The sequence below is a fragment of the Anopheles darlingi genome, chromosome 3 (genome assembly GCF_943734745.1).
Source record: "Anopheles darlingi chromosome 3, idAnoDarlMG_H_01, whole genome shotgun sequence".
NCBI classification, from domain to species: Eukaryota; Metazoa; Arthropoda; class Insecta; order Diptera; family Culicidae; genus Anopheles; species Anopheles darlingi.
In genome coordinates, this window is record NC_064875.1 from 53337477 (window position 1) to 53354541 (window position 17065).

The window sequence follows — 17065 nt, forward strand, 5'->3', positions numbered from 1 at the left end:
ACACACACACGGGCACTCGAGACACGCCTGATTTGACGCCCGGATCGTCAAGTCAAGTCCCAAGTCAAGTCGGTTGTGGTCACCGCAACCAGAAATGGAACGAGTCGAGTTACGATGCGTCTTAAGGGCGGAAAGCATTTGTCACGTACCACGCGCGCCCTCGTGTGTGTGCGTGTGTCTGTGTGTGTGCCACTGTGGTGGCTTCTGCCGGTCACATGATTTAGCTTGTATCATACGCGGCCATCTCGGACACTCGGACGACACACGTCCTTTCCCGTTCGTTCCACCTGTTTTGTTTTTTCTTTCTCTCCGGTTTCCTTTTTTCTCCCTTTTTTCGCACCACGTTACGTTAGGAGTGGGCCATTTGTCCACCAAACCATGCCAATGCCATACCAGGGCGAGTCCGCAACACACACACACGGTCGGTGGTGGTGATGACCGTGCGGTGATTGATATAATTTATGGAGTTTGTTTTGTACAAGGCAGAACAATGTCAGCAATGTTGTCGATACGGTCGCCGCTCCTTCGTTTCCTCCTCTTTCCTCTCCTCTTCCAACGCTGGTCAGCAACCGAATGATCGATCAAATGGTTGGCGTTGCTGGGCGTGCAATCGGTGGAATCGATTCCGGAGTGGATCGGAGCGGATTGCGATGCATTCGTAGGCGCAATCCAAGATAGACACGACAGTGTGCGACGGAGTGGAGTGAGAGGAGTGGCAGATAAAGGAAGGTGATTTGAGCGCGATACGATGGGCAAGCGACGAACCGTTGCTGCTGCTGCTGCTGTCGATCGGAGGAGAGAAGTCAGCAACGCAGAAGGCGTTCAAAGGCCCCTCTATTCGAGTCCGTGGTCCATTCGGTGTGGTCAGAAATTTCACCTAACCCACCGCACCGCACCGCACCGCACCGAAGCGCGAGCGAGCGCTAATGAGATGAGTGCCAGGGACCAGGTGTAGCAGCAATAACTCAACATTCGTCACTTGACAACGAGCCCACATCGCACACCAGGCGGCACACCACAGCACCGGTGGGCCCCGGTTGGAGCCGTGCTTTGCTCCATCTCTTAATCAACGAAGAAAGCATCGAGCGGTTTCATGAGCGGCAGCACCAGCAGCAGCAGCAGCAGCAGCTGGTCAAGCCGCCGGTTTGGCCGCACGCTCGCCTCGCTTTGTAATGCCTTCGTCTCCTCCTTTGCCTTCTTCTCGAGTGTGCTCCCCGGGCTGCTCCAAGGCTTAGATTAGCTCGCGGTTCCTTCTATCGCAAGAACGCGTTATGGGAGGTGTAGGAGAAGGGTGTGTGTACTAGGCGAACGAGGAGAAGGCGAAAGGGAGCGAGAAAAAAATCTAATCTCATCAGAATTGGATGAGCAAGCACAAAACGACGAACGGCGTTCCGACGCCGACGCCGTTTCGATGGTTGGATTTCGCCACCGCCAAGCGGTCCCGGGTTTTGAGGCACGCAGAGGTCCCCCTTTTTCTCATTTGTCCGCAGACGACGACGACGACCGGCGACCGGCGACTGGCGACGACGATCAGAACGGGTTAGCATCGGCTAGAGGCTGGAAAGGGTTTGGGTTTCGGACTTTCGATGCTGTGGAGCGCGCTGTTGAGTTGAGGCTTTTGTTTTACTTCGAGCCGGCCCTAAGCGGCCATGGCCAGTGGGTTGTGGAATTTTGTGAACCCCTTCTTTTAAGGTGAAGGAGGGAACGAGTTCTATCTTGGGGTTTTCAAGCTCAGGACATGACTCCGATTTATCCGGACCGATAGATCGTCGAGTGCTTCCCTTTCAGAGCGAGAGAGATTCATCTAAACCACACGTGTGTGTGTGTGTGTGTGTGTGTGTGTGTGTGTGTGTGTGTGTGTGTTCTATAAAGGACACTCGCGCTACTGTGCCATACCAGTATGCCCAGCCACCAACTTTGCTAGGGATGTCGCAGAGTGAAAGATAGCTTCGTTGCTAGCGCTCCAATCGGATCGTATTTGGGTGTTCGTCCGGTTGGCGAATGTGCAACAATGTATGCTCGGGATGCTGCGTTGCGAGTGTTGCGGTGCAGCGATGCGGAACAGCTAGGAAGGAGGTATCGAGAAAGAGAAAGAGGATTCGTTGTAGTTGGCGTGGAGTTGTGTGCTTCCCGTTTTGGAAGGACAGCCAACCGACCGACCGACCGACCGACCGGCAAGTGTTCAAAACATCATCGATAGACAAGAGGCAATCCACCTGCGCTCGTCCCCTTGCGTGTGCGTGTGTTTGTGTGTGTGTGCATGGGCCCCTCATGGACCTGGCCCCCTGGCTCAACCTGTTGATGCCCGCTGTTATGTTGACAACATAAAGCCGAGATACCGGCATGCTGCTGCTGCTGCTGCTGCTGCTGCTGCTCGGTTCGGTTCATCTCCTCTCAGCTCAACGCTCTCGCTCGGTGTTTGCACGCACGCGCTCACAGGCACACAGACACCTTCTAGGGGCTCTCTGGTTGGGTTTATGCTGCGAGAGACAGAGAGAGCATCGAGAAGGGTGCGGGGTGGTGAGGTGGATTGGAATAGATTGCTCCTTGCAGCATCTTCCGCCGCCATTCCGCCTTTCCGCGATGGGCATTAGGAAAGAGTGCACACAGCCATAGAAAGAAAGAGAGAGAGAGCGAAATAGAAAGAGAGAAAAAGAGGTGAGAGCGCGTGCGAGCGAGAGAAAGCGAGAGAAAAGATGGAGTCTCCATCGCGACCACAGCCACCGAGATGCCGACGACGACGACGACGACGACGATGACGATGGAGATGAAATGGAACGAAACGAGCAAAACTCATGTAATCGGATACATCCAAAAGGGACCGCAGCCGAGCTCGCCGTCGTCGTCGTCGTCGTCGTCGTCGGTCGCTCCGTTGGTCGGTCGTCTGGGCGGATCAGTTGATCCGCCGAGTCAGTTTGTAGCAAATCGTTTGCAGCAGCGGGTGGCTATCTGGTCGGTCCTCGAGTCGTGGTCGCCGAGGTACACGAACGCGCGTGCGCCGACACCGACCGCGGCGCGCACCAACATCTTTCGCACAATAATCTTTTGCGCGCGCGCGCCCCCAGACGCATTTGGGTTCTAAGTTCCCGCGTTAGGGGTTCGTCGCTCGCTCGAAAACATCGAAATCGTTTGTGTGTCGCTTCTCGGTCGTCGCCGATCATCCGATCCGAACAGATCCCCGTGGCGGATTAGGCGGCCATCCCCGCATGATCCTGGCTGGCCAAACACCGCGACAGAGCGAGAGAAGTGTTGGTGTTGATCTAGCGGTGTGTCCCTCTGTACGCGCGAGCGTGTGTGTGTGTGCCGTTCTTGTTGCCAAAAAACCCAAATCCCCTTCCAAGGCGCGCCGTAATCGTTGATCGTTCTTAGAAGACCTTGAGCGGGGAGAAAAGAAGAAAACAAAAAAAAACATCGAAAAAAGGCCCCCAGGCTAAGCGCGCACACCACAGGGACCCGGAAAGGGGGAGGGAAGCCTTTTGTGCTGGATGCTGGTCCGAGCAGCGAGGGAAAACGGAATTCCCGAAACGAAGCGCGCGTTCGGGCGCGTGCGACGACGCCGCTGGTCGCTGGTATTCTTGCGTTTCTCGTTTCGTCGCGCAGCCTGCCCCTCGCCCCGCTCCCTTTTTCCTACCGAGGGTTGCGCGGCCCGCGGACCCAACCCTTCGATCGGGTCTCTCCTCTTAAGCCGGTATCTAGGCGTTTGGTTCCCTTCTCCCTGGTCTGATCCCTGGAGCAGCTGGTGAAGCAGAACCAAAGGGAATAGCATCAAAGTGCGGCCATCGTTCTGATCGATCGCTCGCTCGATAGATCGTTCGATCGATCAGAACGGAACGGAACGGAACCTCCAAGCTGCGGATCGTCGAGTCGACCTGCGGAGTGCGCGGAATTGGGCGGGTGCGTGGAAAGTAAAAGTCCCGATTCCCGATTCCCGATTCCGTCACACATCGAAACGAAACAACTGCGAAAAGAAGCGTAAAATCCGTGAAATTGAAAATTAAACCACACAAAAGGGTGGTGAGGAGTTGAGCTTTGATTTCCGCCCCGTGACCGTGACCATCTCCGTGGAGTGTTGTGTGTGGGGAGGAGAGAGAGAGAGAGAGAGAGAGAGAGCAGCAAACGGAGAAGGAGAACAGAACGATGCGACAGAATCGACGTACGATAAGCGTGTCGCCACCGCCGCCGACGACGATCAACTTAAAGCGCAGATAACGAAACGAACGAAACGAAACGAACGAACGAACGGATAAACGAGAGACGAGACGCGACAACACGCGAGCGTGCGCCGGGAATGCATCGACCGCGGAACGCCGCCGCGGGTGCACGGAGCTGCATAGTTGAAATGTCTTTTTGGTGTCCTTTGCTTCGCGGGTGATACGCTCGTACTCGCGCGCGCGCGCGTGTGTGTGTGTGTGTGCAACAGAGTAGTGGCCAGGGCCACCGGGTTGGATAGTTGGTTGAAGAGCGAAACGAAGACGGATAACAAGGGCAGGCGCTTCCTGTCATGCTGGAATCGATAATTGAAGTGTTACCGTCAATCAGGCAATCGATCGAGTGATCGGATCGATCGGATCGGATCGCGAGGACGCGACGGGAGGGAGTGTGTCACGGAGGGCACGTGACACGTGGGAATTCTCGCGTTCGCGGTTTTCTGGTGGCATTCCATCAAGGACGAGGGTGCAAGCAACGGTATTCCGGGGTTTTTGTTTTATAATTCCGGCGTGTGATACGGTAAGGATCCTTGGTTTCAGAGTAAAAAAAAATCCCCAAACAAAATGCAAATTAACCTAACAAACCGTCATGCCCATAAGGATCATAATGTCCTTAATGAGCACAAAGCGATGCGATGCGATTTCTAGGTTCTTATCCGCTAAACAAAAGCAAAACAGAAAACATCCAACATTGGCTACCATATCTGGTCTGGCGGGCCTCGTTTGCAGAATGAAATAAACATTTCAACCAAAGCCATTTCAGGCCGGTGTCAGCTTAACGTCAACCCAACGGGACCAGTGGCCATTGTTTTGTGCCGTGTTTGCACGCTAATTTGGTGACAGATTAGCCGACGAACCGCCCGCTACCAAAGGCCAAAACAAGCGATCGAGATATCGCGCAAATTAGCATAAGAAAAGCGCGACATAATATGGTTGTTGAGTCCATAAAAGAGGCTGCGAGCGGGCGCCGTTTTTTTGGCCACAGAAGCCCTGTCATGGCGGCGCCAATCGCGGCTCGCGGATCGTTTTAGTTTTCTAAACTTTTTTTGGGTTGATCAACTGAATTAATGCGTGGCATTGTGTAGCTAAACGCCTCGCCCACAAAAAAAAACGGTGATAACGCCTAGATTGGTGTCCGAGCGCTGTCACGGTGAAGTAAAAGTGAAGACCCAAGACTCAAGGTCCACGGTGGATCCACCACGGTACGATGCTTCGCGCCTCACTCGCTGTTTTCGCAAGCATCGTGGGGCCTTTCCTAGGCCACGGCACCGCCCATGAACCACCGCAGTGGTCACATCATATTCCATATTTTATAAGCGGCATAACGGCACGAGATGAGTCGTGCAGTCGTGAAACTTCAAGAGGAATGATGAAGAGGAAAACAGCGTCCGCTGGTCACTCTAGAACGCTCGTGCGGTCCAGGGTGAACAATGGATTGAGCACCGGGCTGCGCCGTGATGCTGACAGAGTTGGGCATTGAGAGGGAGCATTAGCAGGTGTATGCTAGTGTGCATTCGAGCGGCCACCGGGGAATATAGCCACGTCCTAATGCAAGTCGCGTCTCACGATGATGTTGGAAGGTGCTGCTGCTGTTGTTGTTGTTGTTGCTGTTGTCGGCAGTCGGCGAAATGAAAGATCGCTATCGGTTGTTCTATAATTTATTATATGGAATGGTTGAGTCTTTGGTTGATGGAGCCTGGAGAATGGAGGGCCTCAACTCCAGCGGGAAGGGAACGCAAAGTGGTCGAATGGCAGCAGCGAATGATAATGATGCTGAGACTGCGGCTTGAAATCGAACGCTGGGGGAACGCATTCACGCGCCAAACCTTCGATCTTCCTACTGCCGCCTACTGCGATTGGATTGATCGACAAACGGCGACTTCGATGACGAGAAAATGGAAGAGCGTCAGTCGTTTGGCATGAAAACTGGAGCTGAAGACTTCATTGACAGTTGCTTTAGTGGTCAGTTCCCTTCCATAAACTGCCTTTCCGTAGACTGGCTACTGATTTGGTAATGTCCTAGCCATTCGAATGTTACACTTTTTGCGATTGTCTTTTTCGCTTTCCACGCCCATGGGATCCTTGGGAATGAAGCCATTTCATCGACGTAAAACTCATGTTTATCCAACCGAACCCTCGATTCATTGTTCACCAGAGCACCAGTTTCGTTTTTGGCGTTTGCTTTTTTGGCAATTAATGACACAAATAAATTAAAGCATCATCCTCGGAATGGATGCTACATTGTTTCACTAATTAGTGCACCCGGCAATTCGCTCACCATACCATACCAGTCGCCATATTGTCCCCAAACAAAGCGAAAATGAAACTGCGTGGAGCGGTAGGCGCGAGAACCTCCCAGTGTGGCTGTATTGTTAAGCAAATTTCGTTTGTTTATGATGCTTAAGAGGCGAAATCAAGACAAGGCTTTCGCTTTCTTGTTGTTGCAGAACATTCCGTGATGGACGGGAATGCCGCATACCGGGGGTGCAAGCGCAGTGATATCGAAACCGATGCGCGCCATTGCATGTCGAAGCGATCCAGGCAGATCGATCGAACGGACAAGGCCACGGAGCAGAGCTCCAAGCGTCCAAGGCAGGCACGCGCATTTCGCGAATATTTCATCCCGCATTCGCTTTCCTTCGCCTATCTTCCGTGGCATTCCGTAAAGGGGAAGATTCGTCGTCGTCGTTGTCGTCGTCGGGGCGTTCCCGACGTTCCCGGCTTTGGGTGCGAATGCTGAATGTTTTTTTATTTCTCGGAAAACCGGACTCAAACCCGTCGTCGGTTGTGAAGGTTTTCAGTGAAAACCACGAACATCGCACGAGGATTATCTAATGCCCCAAAGGGGGAGGGGTGGGTGTTGCCAACAAATGTGCCAGCAAAAAACGCACCAACCGCGACCGATGAGCAAGGATTACAGCGTCTTCACACCATGGCCCGGCATCACCGTTACGGCATTCGCGCGATCCGCACGTTAGATGCTGTTTTATGATTGCGTTTCGTCTGTATGGCCGCGAGCGATGTTTGGCGAGGGAGGCGCGCCCAAAAGGTCGGTGTAGATGAGGCTTCACCTTTTGCATTAAACTCCACCAGCCTCTGTTAGATAAAAACCGAGAGTTGACGCGACTAAGTTGTAGTAAGTAGAAACCACATGACCACGAGGCAAGATATGCCAAAGACGGAATCGGAGGAAAGCGATGAGCGTGTGCATGCCGGTGTGAGAATGGGAACACTTTCGCACGAGAACGACCGGTTTTTTTTTATGCTAGCGCTCGGTCTAGCGCGATCTAGAAGCCGTCGCCATCACCACCACGACCGAAGCACGTGCGTTATCGGTGCGCCATCAACGCTAATGAGCGAGCGAGTCATCATGGGCACCGAGGTCATCCCAAAAAGCATCTCGCGGTCTGCCCGTCCAGATGAGTTCGAGAGAGCTACTTTTGGGCGCAATTTTCAAGTTCAAACGCTTAAGCCTCGAATGCTAGGAGCCGGAGCAGGGCCTTCCTCCTAGTCCTGGGGCTCGGGTTTCATAATGTCGATTTTCCATAAATTAACATGCACATTAGGTACGGCTTTTTATGATTGGCCGGCGGCTCGTTGGCTGGCAGGATTTATGATGCTGATGCCGTCCGCTGCTGCGCCATCTCTTTCTCTCTCTCTATCTCTTTTGCTCCGAGCTCGAACCTTTGTGGTTGCGTACCTCGTGTGCTGCTAGCGAGAGCACTTGCCAGGGATGGAGATTTCGTGCTTCAGCAAGTGGCCACCAAACACACATACACGAAAAAGAGAGGATGAAAGTTGGTTGATGCAGCAGTCAGCACCGACTATTGTGGCGTGGCCGCTCGGCGGTCTTCCAAGCCTGTCTTCTCTGTCTGAACTTTAGCGAGGCCCTGGACTGAACGGCGGGAGCACCCATTGCTGGTGCTGGTACTGCACGGCAGCGTCTCCGGACGTAGACAACTCCCGAACGGTGCGGGCTACGCAAGCCGCGATCCAACTGCTGCTGGAATGCGGGAGCCACTTTTCCGCGTTATGTTGGTGCCTGTTGATGTTGGCGCGTCTTTCGTTTCCCGGGAGGCATTTTCCAGCAACGAAATCGCGACCACAGCAAGACGGGAGTTTTGCTGTTCGTTAAAGGTCAACCGCTAGGAGAATGCCGCGTGCCAGAAGGGCCAACTGTCTAACTCCCACGCGCCATCGGTTGATCGTTATATTAGCGAGATAGTTTTGATGCTGAGCATTAGGGCATTGTTTCTCCGCTAATGCTTGTTCACGATCGAACGGTTGGCTATGGTGAGCATATCACACGACCACGGCACGACCACACTTGACACCTTCACGGTTCACGGATAGGGGTAGCAGGTGCAGCAGGAAATCTTTGGTTTGTTTGCAATAGGCGCCTCCATGCAGTGGCATCGATTTGCAGCTTCATCGCAATCGACGCTTGTTAGTGAAGTCATGGCTGGCTGGCGACACCATCACCGCCGATTGGCACCTCAAATGAAGAGATAATGAGACAGAGAAGAACAATTAATGTTTGTCTCGAGCCGCTCGACTCTGCTGCACGTCATGCAGACGATGTTTGGCGAATCCTAAAACATGCCAGTCGCCAGTCGGGGGGGAGGCCAGTCAGTCACAGCATATCAATTCGAAGCTCGAACTCGTGTGGCCGTGGGGGGGTTGAGGGTGCGGTCTTCGTCTAGACCACAACGCGCAGTGGAACCCCTTGGCATGAGCGTGATAGACACCTTGATGCGAACGTATCTCGCATTCACAGCAGGACGTCCTTTCTGTCTGGCAGGTGAAAACCTCTTGGTACACCACCACCACCCACCACCACAAGCACACACCTGGTGCATCAATTTGCATCCATTGGTCCCATCCGTAGGTGGCTACATTCCACGGGAGTTCGGGCGACCGATGTCTGGCACTGCTGCATGCCGGTCTGGAAGACCACAGACCACGCGGGATTGATATTAAATTCAAATCTGGCCGAGCCGATTCTTCGCATCATTTTTGGCACACACACACGGAGACACCTCTTCACACTGCACCCGGTACGGCTCGTCGTCTGTCACCGATGGAAAGCGGGTGGCTGCTGGAGGCAACGGCAACAAAGACCAATGGCTAAGAATGGCGTTTCTTCGGACAGTATGATACCGGGGGTGATGTTGCTCCAGCATTCCAGCTACGCTGATGTTGCCGGAATGGTGTGCCGGGGATGAGTCGACCAAGCGGCCAGGTCAACGGCCAGGTCCATCCTTCGATGCTGGCACGCCACACGCTTCGGAAGAGATAATGGAATTCAATTAAACGCAATTCGTAATCGTTCCGAGCGTCCGGGAACGCGCGCGGGAATGGCGGTAGGCGTAGGGTAGGCGCAATCGACGTCCCGGAACGACCGAGGAGAGGTGTCCGACCTTTGACACCGATCACAGCCGCCGGGTCCGCGGTGTGAGACCTAATCTGTCTTCCCATAGCCCCCTACCTCGAGGCTCCACGAGGCAAATGGTAAATGGCAAACAAATAGAGGATTCGATTGGTGGATGGCCTTTGGCCATGGTTCATGGGGATCTGGCGATAGGTTGGGCAAGATAGTGGCATCGTCTGGATCGCGTGGCACTCGGAAGGCCATCGCAAGCCATCGATGCTCCGTCGTGTGTGCTGCGGCGTTGTTTTAGGTTAATTAGTTATTGTGCGATTTATGAATAATTGAGTCACGGCACGCATCACATCCTGGCCTGGCCTGGGCTGTGGGGTGTAGCTGGCGTAGTGATGTTCATAAATTTGCGGTCAACGATACGCATGCCGCCCTAGCGGTACGCTTCCGACGATTGGCGACGACGGTGGGAACCGGTGTAGTGGCCGCACCGCAGCATTGTGCCATTCCGGTGGAAAATGAAAGCCGCACAATTGTTTGACGCGTGTCCCTCGTCCCTGCAATCGACAGCACATAAGAAGAGGGAAGTGGGAGTGGCAGTGGTGGTCGCACTTTTCATGGGAATTAGGCGATGAGCAGAGGTGGGTGGGCCTGGCCTGATGCGGGCCTACCAACCGTACCGTGCAACATTATAAATGAAGCCCTCGTTCCAATGCGCATATTTATGATTGGGTTGGACCGGTACCGGTGGTAGGTGGCGGAAGATGAGACTTTTCCCGCTCCGATTTTCCCGCTCACCAACAGCGACAAAACAGTGTGGCGAGGGCATTGGAGCAGTGAGTGGAGTTTGGAGCTGTTGTCGAAGAGTCAGCCAGTCTGTACGCCGTAGGTTGTGCTGTTGTTGGTGAAATGGCTCTTAACGACCGCGAGTGGGGTCCATTCGAATGCTAACTAATGTGTACAACCGGCGAAAAATTACTCGAAACTCTCAAAAAACCATTCCAGACTCCGGTTTATGGCCAAGGGTGTCGTCTTGTCGCAAATAATAATCTGCCAGGGAATGGGATTGAGACAAATGATCGGTCACTTGAAGTAATCCATTCTAGGTTATATTTTAGGCATAGGAAAGAGCTCAGAATCTTTTAATAGTCTCATTTAACGCCAAAATATCAGAGATCTACATCATAGATTAACTTTTTCGGCATTCTCTTGACGCGACGCGTTGCTTTTGGCTTATACGTAGTTCGTATTTTCTTCTATTTTTCTAAAATTTATTTGAATGATCATCAACAATAGTCTTGCAGACCAACATCGTTTTTATTGCAAAATCAATCTTCCATTGCCAAATATCACGATAAGCAAAAGCAAAGGATTCTCGATCAAATTACATTTAAATATTTGGCTGGCCTACTTTTTTACTTATATGATTGTCCTCCGATTTGCAAATTAAACATCTTTTAACTTTTACTCACAAAACTATGTGCAATAGCACATCCCGATGGGAAGTTACATGGTTCCTCATGAGCTTTAATCTCACTCTAGTACTAATACATTGAAACCCCCGAAGAAGCGAGTTCCTGGATGAAATTATTTCCGATTTGACGGCCCGGAAATGAGTCAAATAAGCTAATAACAGCATAACTCCCCCGGGGTGCAAAATCGTGTTCCCCCCTTCCATTTCGGGGTTATCAACCTGGCCATCCTCATTCCCGCTCATCGCGAGTGATGGCCGACGGGGGTTTGACATTGCCTCATGAAACCGTGATCCGTGACACTTACTGCTCCCACCAACCGCGGCCTGCCCAACCGAGCTCAGGACAACTTTCTAAAAGTGAGCGACAAAGCGTTTTACGCAGCGCATTATGCGTTAATCGGCGCATAATTACCAGCACCAGCACGGGTGGTGCACCACCACCGTACCGCACACTGCCTCACTGTTCCGGCCTCCGATAAGCTTCGATCTGATCTGAAGGCTCTCTGGCAGGCTGGATCTGCCACCTGCGCAAATTAGTCGCAAAAGGAAAGGTGCTACAGGTACCAGGCACTGCTGGCAGCCTTACTGACGCACCATTACTCGCACGGTTTAATCGTGAATCAGACACTTTACTACGACCGTGACACTGATACGCACCGTTAACGTAAGGCCAGGCGTTGAAGCGAGGTGCCAAAACTGATCGAACGGCCGGGGATGATGGCTGTGCAAGCAAGCAACCAACCAATCAATAACAATAATAAGTCAGCCTCGAATCGGATTACCGAACGGTAAACCCCACGTTGCAGCCGATACTGATCGGAACTGGCAATCGGGGTCTCTTGTCTCTTCTTCTGCCGCTTCTTCTTCTTCTTAGCCTACATACGAGGAATTCTGGGCCGGAGGCCTGCGTAGCCCTGGGTGGGCCACCTGACCAGATCAAGAGCTAGAGTGTCCGGTGGTCGTCGTCGTTGACGTCGTCATCATCTGCGTCAGGTTTTGCGGTGGCTTCTACTGCGAGCTGCAATAAGATGCGATAAGTTATGGTACATTTGCCCGCAAAACCTCTTACTCCTCGTGCCCCCTAACCATGGGTAGTGGTTGATCTCTTTGGCTTATTGCCAAACGCGCGAACGCAAATTGATGTAACGAACTATTTGTTAAGTCTCGCGATGAGATGAGTATCGCTCAGCAAAAGGGCATCCCAAAGCGGGGTTGGTGAATGGGCGGTTCGTTTGAGCCTCTGGCCAGCATGCGCACTTATCCGGCTTATCTCTAAAACCCTACCGTTTGCATTTGCTCTGCTGCACTGGCGCGTTCCACAGGTGGTGCGGCAGGTACGACGACGGGAACATCCCAATCAACGAACGGCTCATCGACGTCGAGCGTTAGGCAACCTCCACCATCATCATCGTCACTGCCGGTGAGCGTAGGCGAAGGAGGAGGAGGAGGAGAAGTAGGAGGCTCGGTAGCAGTTGTAGCAGCGGCCATCGCTGCCGATCGACGTCGACGTCGTCAACAGCAGCAGCAGCAGCAACAGCAACAACAGCTCGCTGGACGTAATCTCCCATCGCTGCCGGTTGCGGCGACGAGATCTCGTGGTCCGATAAGGGCTCCGGAACCACCGCCACCGTACTGGGCGCACTACGCACACCGACCGGTTCCGGCGACGGTACCACCTGCGGTAGCCGGAGCCGCGGGCCCAAACGTCGCTAGAATCGGTGGAGCATCATCATCAGCATCGGCAGCAGGAGCGGCTGCTGCTGCACCGGCTGCGGCTGAGGCTGCGGCTGTCGGTTCGAGTGGTGGTGGTGCTGGGCACAACTCAGCCACGACCACCGACGACAGCGACACCAGCAATGACAGACCCCGTGCCCATCGCGATAGATCAACGACGTCCCGTGAGCGATCTTCGGCCTTTGGTGGCAGCGGCATTGACGGAGCTCCCGGCGCGGCTATCGTTGCGCATCGTGGTGGACGCAGTGAAGTCGCCACAAGCCGGCATCTACGCTATAACGTGCAGCAGCGACAGCGCATCAAGGAGCATTTGCTAAGTAAGTAGACCCCCCGTCCTCATTCTGTCCCCTCGCATCCGGGACGCGAAACTCAAGAGATAGCTCCCTGGGGATAGTTCTCGAGGGAGTACACGAGAGACTGATGATCTGACCGTGGTGTGTGCCACCATTCCATCCACCGTTCCACAGCTCACGATGCCTTTTGTCCGGATTTGGTGCGTAACTGTAAGAACATTGCCACCGATTCGCCGGATCGTCAATCATCAGCATCATCATCATCATCATCGCCTGTATCACCGGCTGAGTACGCGGAGATCGCCGATCTAGGCCGTAGGTTTGCCACGCACGCCACCATCAACGTCGGTGCTTCGACGTCGTCGGCCAGAGCGGTCGTCGGCCCGGTTTCTGCCACTTCCGGCTCGACATCACAGCCCACCGGTGCCAGTGCCGGTGGTCCGGAGACTGGCGCTGCCCCAACTATGGGTTCCAACTTGAGTATTCGTAGACCAAAGATTTCACTGACGTGGGTACTGCGTGAACAGCAGCAGCAACAGCAACAGCAGCACCAGGGAGGCCGCGATGGAGCCTCGTCCAGTAATGGACAGGCCCAGCACCATAATCAGCCAACGGGCGCTACGGTTACGGTTGGGGCTGCATCACCAATGGCAGTCACGACCGCCAAACCATCCCAAGGAAGTGGATATACTAGCTCACCTGCTGGAGTACCACCGACGTCGGTTAGCAGTATCGAAGGTTCACTCGAGGTACCTAGCGGTGGTGTTCCACCGCACACGTTTGTGAATGGCACGGGCCAACAAAGCAATGGTCACCGCCACACCCATCACCATCATGTGATCGTGAGGAAAAAATCACGAACTCGGAGCAAGGAGCGACTGTTTAGCGAAAAGTACGTCAGCGATAACAACCTGTCGGAGTATCACAGCGAAAAGCGCGAGCGAGTTGTCGGGACGACGTACGCGAACGATTACACAGCGACACCCTCCGCGGCAGCCGGTGGAAATGGAACCACCAATCTGTACCGGAAAAGCAACCGGAAGAATAGTGATCGATTGAAGAAGAAGGAGCGACTGTTGCTGTATGCGAATGGTGGTGCGGTCGATCCGGTTGGGGCCGCGTTTCACAACAACAACAACCAGCACGCGGTTAATCTTAACAAAGATCCAGAAGGAAAGGAGAAAGTGGCGGTCGCTCTGAAGAACACCCATTCGGAGCCATCGCTCTACACGACGGTGTCGGAACCGTCGGCCTCAACGAAGCATCGGCACCATCGGCACCATCACCATCGGCGACGACGGGAACGCTATCGGTCGCAGCGGTTTGGCTACGAGATCAGCAACGTGGACGAGTTCCTGTCCAAGTGTTCGCTGTCGTCTCCCGGTAATATTCCGGTGGTGCTGTCGTCGGCGGCCACGCTCTACCAAACGCGACCCGGTAGCTACCAGATCGAAATACCGCTTCCACTCGGCATGGTGGTGAATGCGGTCTTTAAGAACCAGAACTGGCTCTACGTACAGACACCGCACGCCGAGGAGGGCTACGTGGCGTACGATACCTGTCTACCGTTGGGTATATTGCCTTCAAACCAAAGGTACGTACATGGGTTGCCGTAGATCTTGTTATCCTTCGCCTTTGTCTCCATGACAACTAACAGACCGCATCTCTTTCTATAGATCGACATCCAGCTCGAAGCCTACGCCATGCTGGGAGACGAATAAGGACGTGTTTCCGAAACTGTGCGGTAATCTGACGGACAGTGAGAAGGAGATCCAGCAGCTCCGTGGTGGCACGCGATCCGAGGGCAGGCGAACCCCTCGGCTTAAGCGAAGTAGTACCAACAGCCGTAGTGCCGCCTCGATAACCGCGTGTAACAGTGAGCGGGATCTGGACTCACTGTACCTCAGGACCGTGGCCTCTAATTTACCGAAGGTGGCCGACGGTCAGGCACAGTACGCTCAGCTGAAGCTAACTACCAAGGTTCTTCACTCAGTGGCGCCGACGGTAAAGTCGGAAAAGGCATTGGCGATCGAGCAGCTGGAGAAGCTGATCTGCTCCGGCAGTGGAGATTACGTGCATCTGCTCAAGCAACAGCAGAAACATCTTCTACACAAACAGCAGCAGGTGCTACAGCAAATACGCCAACAACAGCAGCAGCAACAGCAACACCATTTCAGCAGCAAACCGTTGGAACTGACCGGTGCAGCGGTCGAGCGGGGCTCGGTGTGCAGCGGCAATCATCAAGGGACCAAAGTGTATGGCAGTGGAACGAATCATCTACGCATAGCGCTAGGAGGGGGTTCCACCGGTGCACCGATGTCTGTCGGTGGTCCCGTAACACCCGCTCTGGCCGCAGCGGTGGCTACGGCTGCCGTACGGCAAACTTTGCTCGCCATCACGGACAACTACTGCTCGGAAGCACTCAACGTGCACAAGGGCGATGTGGTAACGTTGCTCGCTTGCAAAGAGTATCAGGAGAAGGGCCTGAAGAACTACAAGCAATGGTTCTTCGTGCGTACCAGAGACGGCCACGAAGGATACATACCGGCCGAGGCGGCTGGTCACGGATTTCTCTAGACGAGAGACTGATGATAATGGGAGAGCGATGAAGTATGAAAAAAAGAATATGGTTCCAGTAGGAATCCAACGGTAGTCGTGCTGTAGATAGTATAAGCGTTAATGTTTAACCAAATGATATTTAAAATAAAATTGAATTCGTGAATTCGCGTTCTGTAGAATGAAAAACTGGCGTGCGTACTTCTACTTGTGTTCTATGCAGCTGGTTTGTCCAGGGTAAGCCTCATACAAGGTTTGTACCTCAATTGTTTTTCTATTTAATCTTATTTTCTCAATTAAACAAGATTCAATTCCATTGAATTAAAGGAATCATTGTACTGCTTCCTTCTACTTATTCTTTTGACATAAGAAGACAATTCAGACTATGTCCAATATCTCAATCATAAAAAAAGGCTGTGGGCATGAGGGTATCGATTGAGTTTATAAAGTTTAGAGAAAATAGATTAAGTCGCAATAAACGAACAAAGATTGGTCCATAAGGCATAGATGTTGATGTAGACCCCATGTTTCATGGCAACGTCGTTACAACAAGAACCACACACCGCCTTCCTGAAATCGTTCGGTTGCCATAGTACGTTTGCGCATCGGCCAGAAGTGAAGAACTTTCCAAACAAACCCATTTTATGCCAGCCTGGTTTAACTCGCGTCGTCCCACGAGAAAGTGACCAGTCGCCGATAGAAGGATGACCGAACCAGTGCGGCGTGAGCTTCGTATACTTCACCCCCCCTTGGAACCGATAGTGCGGGATGGAAAAATGTAAGCTAAACCCTGCGTTGCAACCTAAGCTTTAGTTTTCAGTAGGAATTCGCCTTATGCTTCCTTACAGCCGCGAGCAGATTGAGCTGGAGAGCAAAGGTCGCCGGGAGTACTTGAAAAAGTGGGGCTACATAACGAAACCGGAAACAACGGAGTTCTACGATTTGAAGCGTAACAACCAGAAGCTGCGTGATATCCAGCTGGGCCGCAACCGGAGCGTTAACCTACGCGAATATGACGGTCACGGTGAATCGTTTTTTGTGTCGCGCCAAATGTTCAAGACGCTGCTCGATACTTGCCGCTGTGGCCGCAAGCGTACCAACACCCATGCGCTCAAATGTTTGCAGAAACCGAAAAATACCTACGAAAAGACGGACGACGAGGAGGAGGATGAGGAGGAAATGGAAAAGCAACCAAAGGATCCTGGTGCAACCGTTAGTGGCCGAAGTAGTACAGAGCGTCTTGAGAGAGGCGAACAGGTTGGCGGGGAAAAAACTGTCAGCAGCTACATACCGAAGGTGCCAACGTTGAGCTCAGGAATGTACGGTTGGCCACAAAATCGCTTCGTAGCTATGGAGAAAACGACTTACTACGTTTCCCCCCGGTACACCATGCCCGGACATCCAATCGTTGATAGCCAGC

At 53.1% G+C, this 17065-nt stretch overlaps 2 protein-coding genes across 7 annotated transcripts in view; both read left to right on the top strand.

The window, feature by feature from the left end:
* LOC125954299 (mucin-19) overlaps positions 1-15816 on the top strand; it is a 35137-nt gene extending 19321 nt beyond the window's left edge. For all 6 annotated transcript variants that reach the window (XM_049684476.1, XM_049684472.1, XM_049684475.1 and 3 more), the window contains 3 exons: positions 12385-13113; positions 13264-14683; positions 14766-15816. In XM_049684476.1, the coding sequence (XP_049540433.1) occupies positions 12385-13113; positions 13264-14683; positions 14766-15666 (3050 nt within the window). In that variant the 3' untranslated portion in view covers positions 15667-15816. The remainder of the gene's footprint in view (positions 1-12384; positions 13114-13263; positions 14684-14765) is intronic.
* Positions 15817-16349: 533 nt separating this feature from the next.
* Positions 16350-17065, top strand: part of LOC125955599 (uncharacterized) — an 836-nt gene continuing 120 nt past the window's right edge. Inside the window, exons 1-2 of the mRNA XM_049686737.1 lie at positions 16350-16423; positions 16494-17065. The exon at positions 16494-17065 is cut by the window's right edge and continues 120 nt beyond it. Coding sequence (XP_049542694.1) covers positions 16350-16423; positions 16494-17065 — 646 coding nt within the window. The remainder of the gene's footprint in view (positions 16424-16493) is intronic.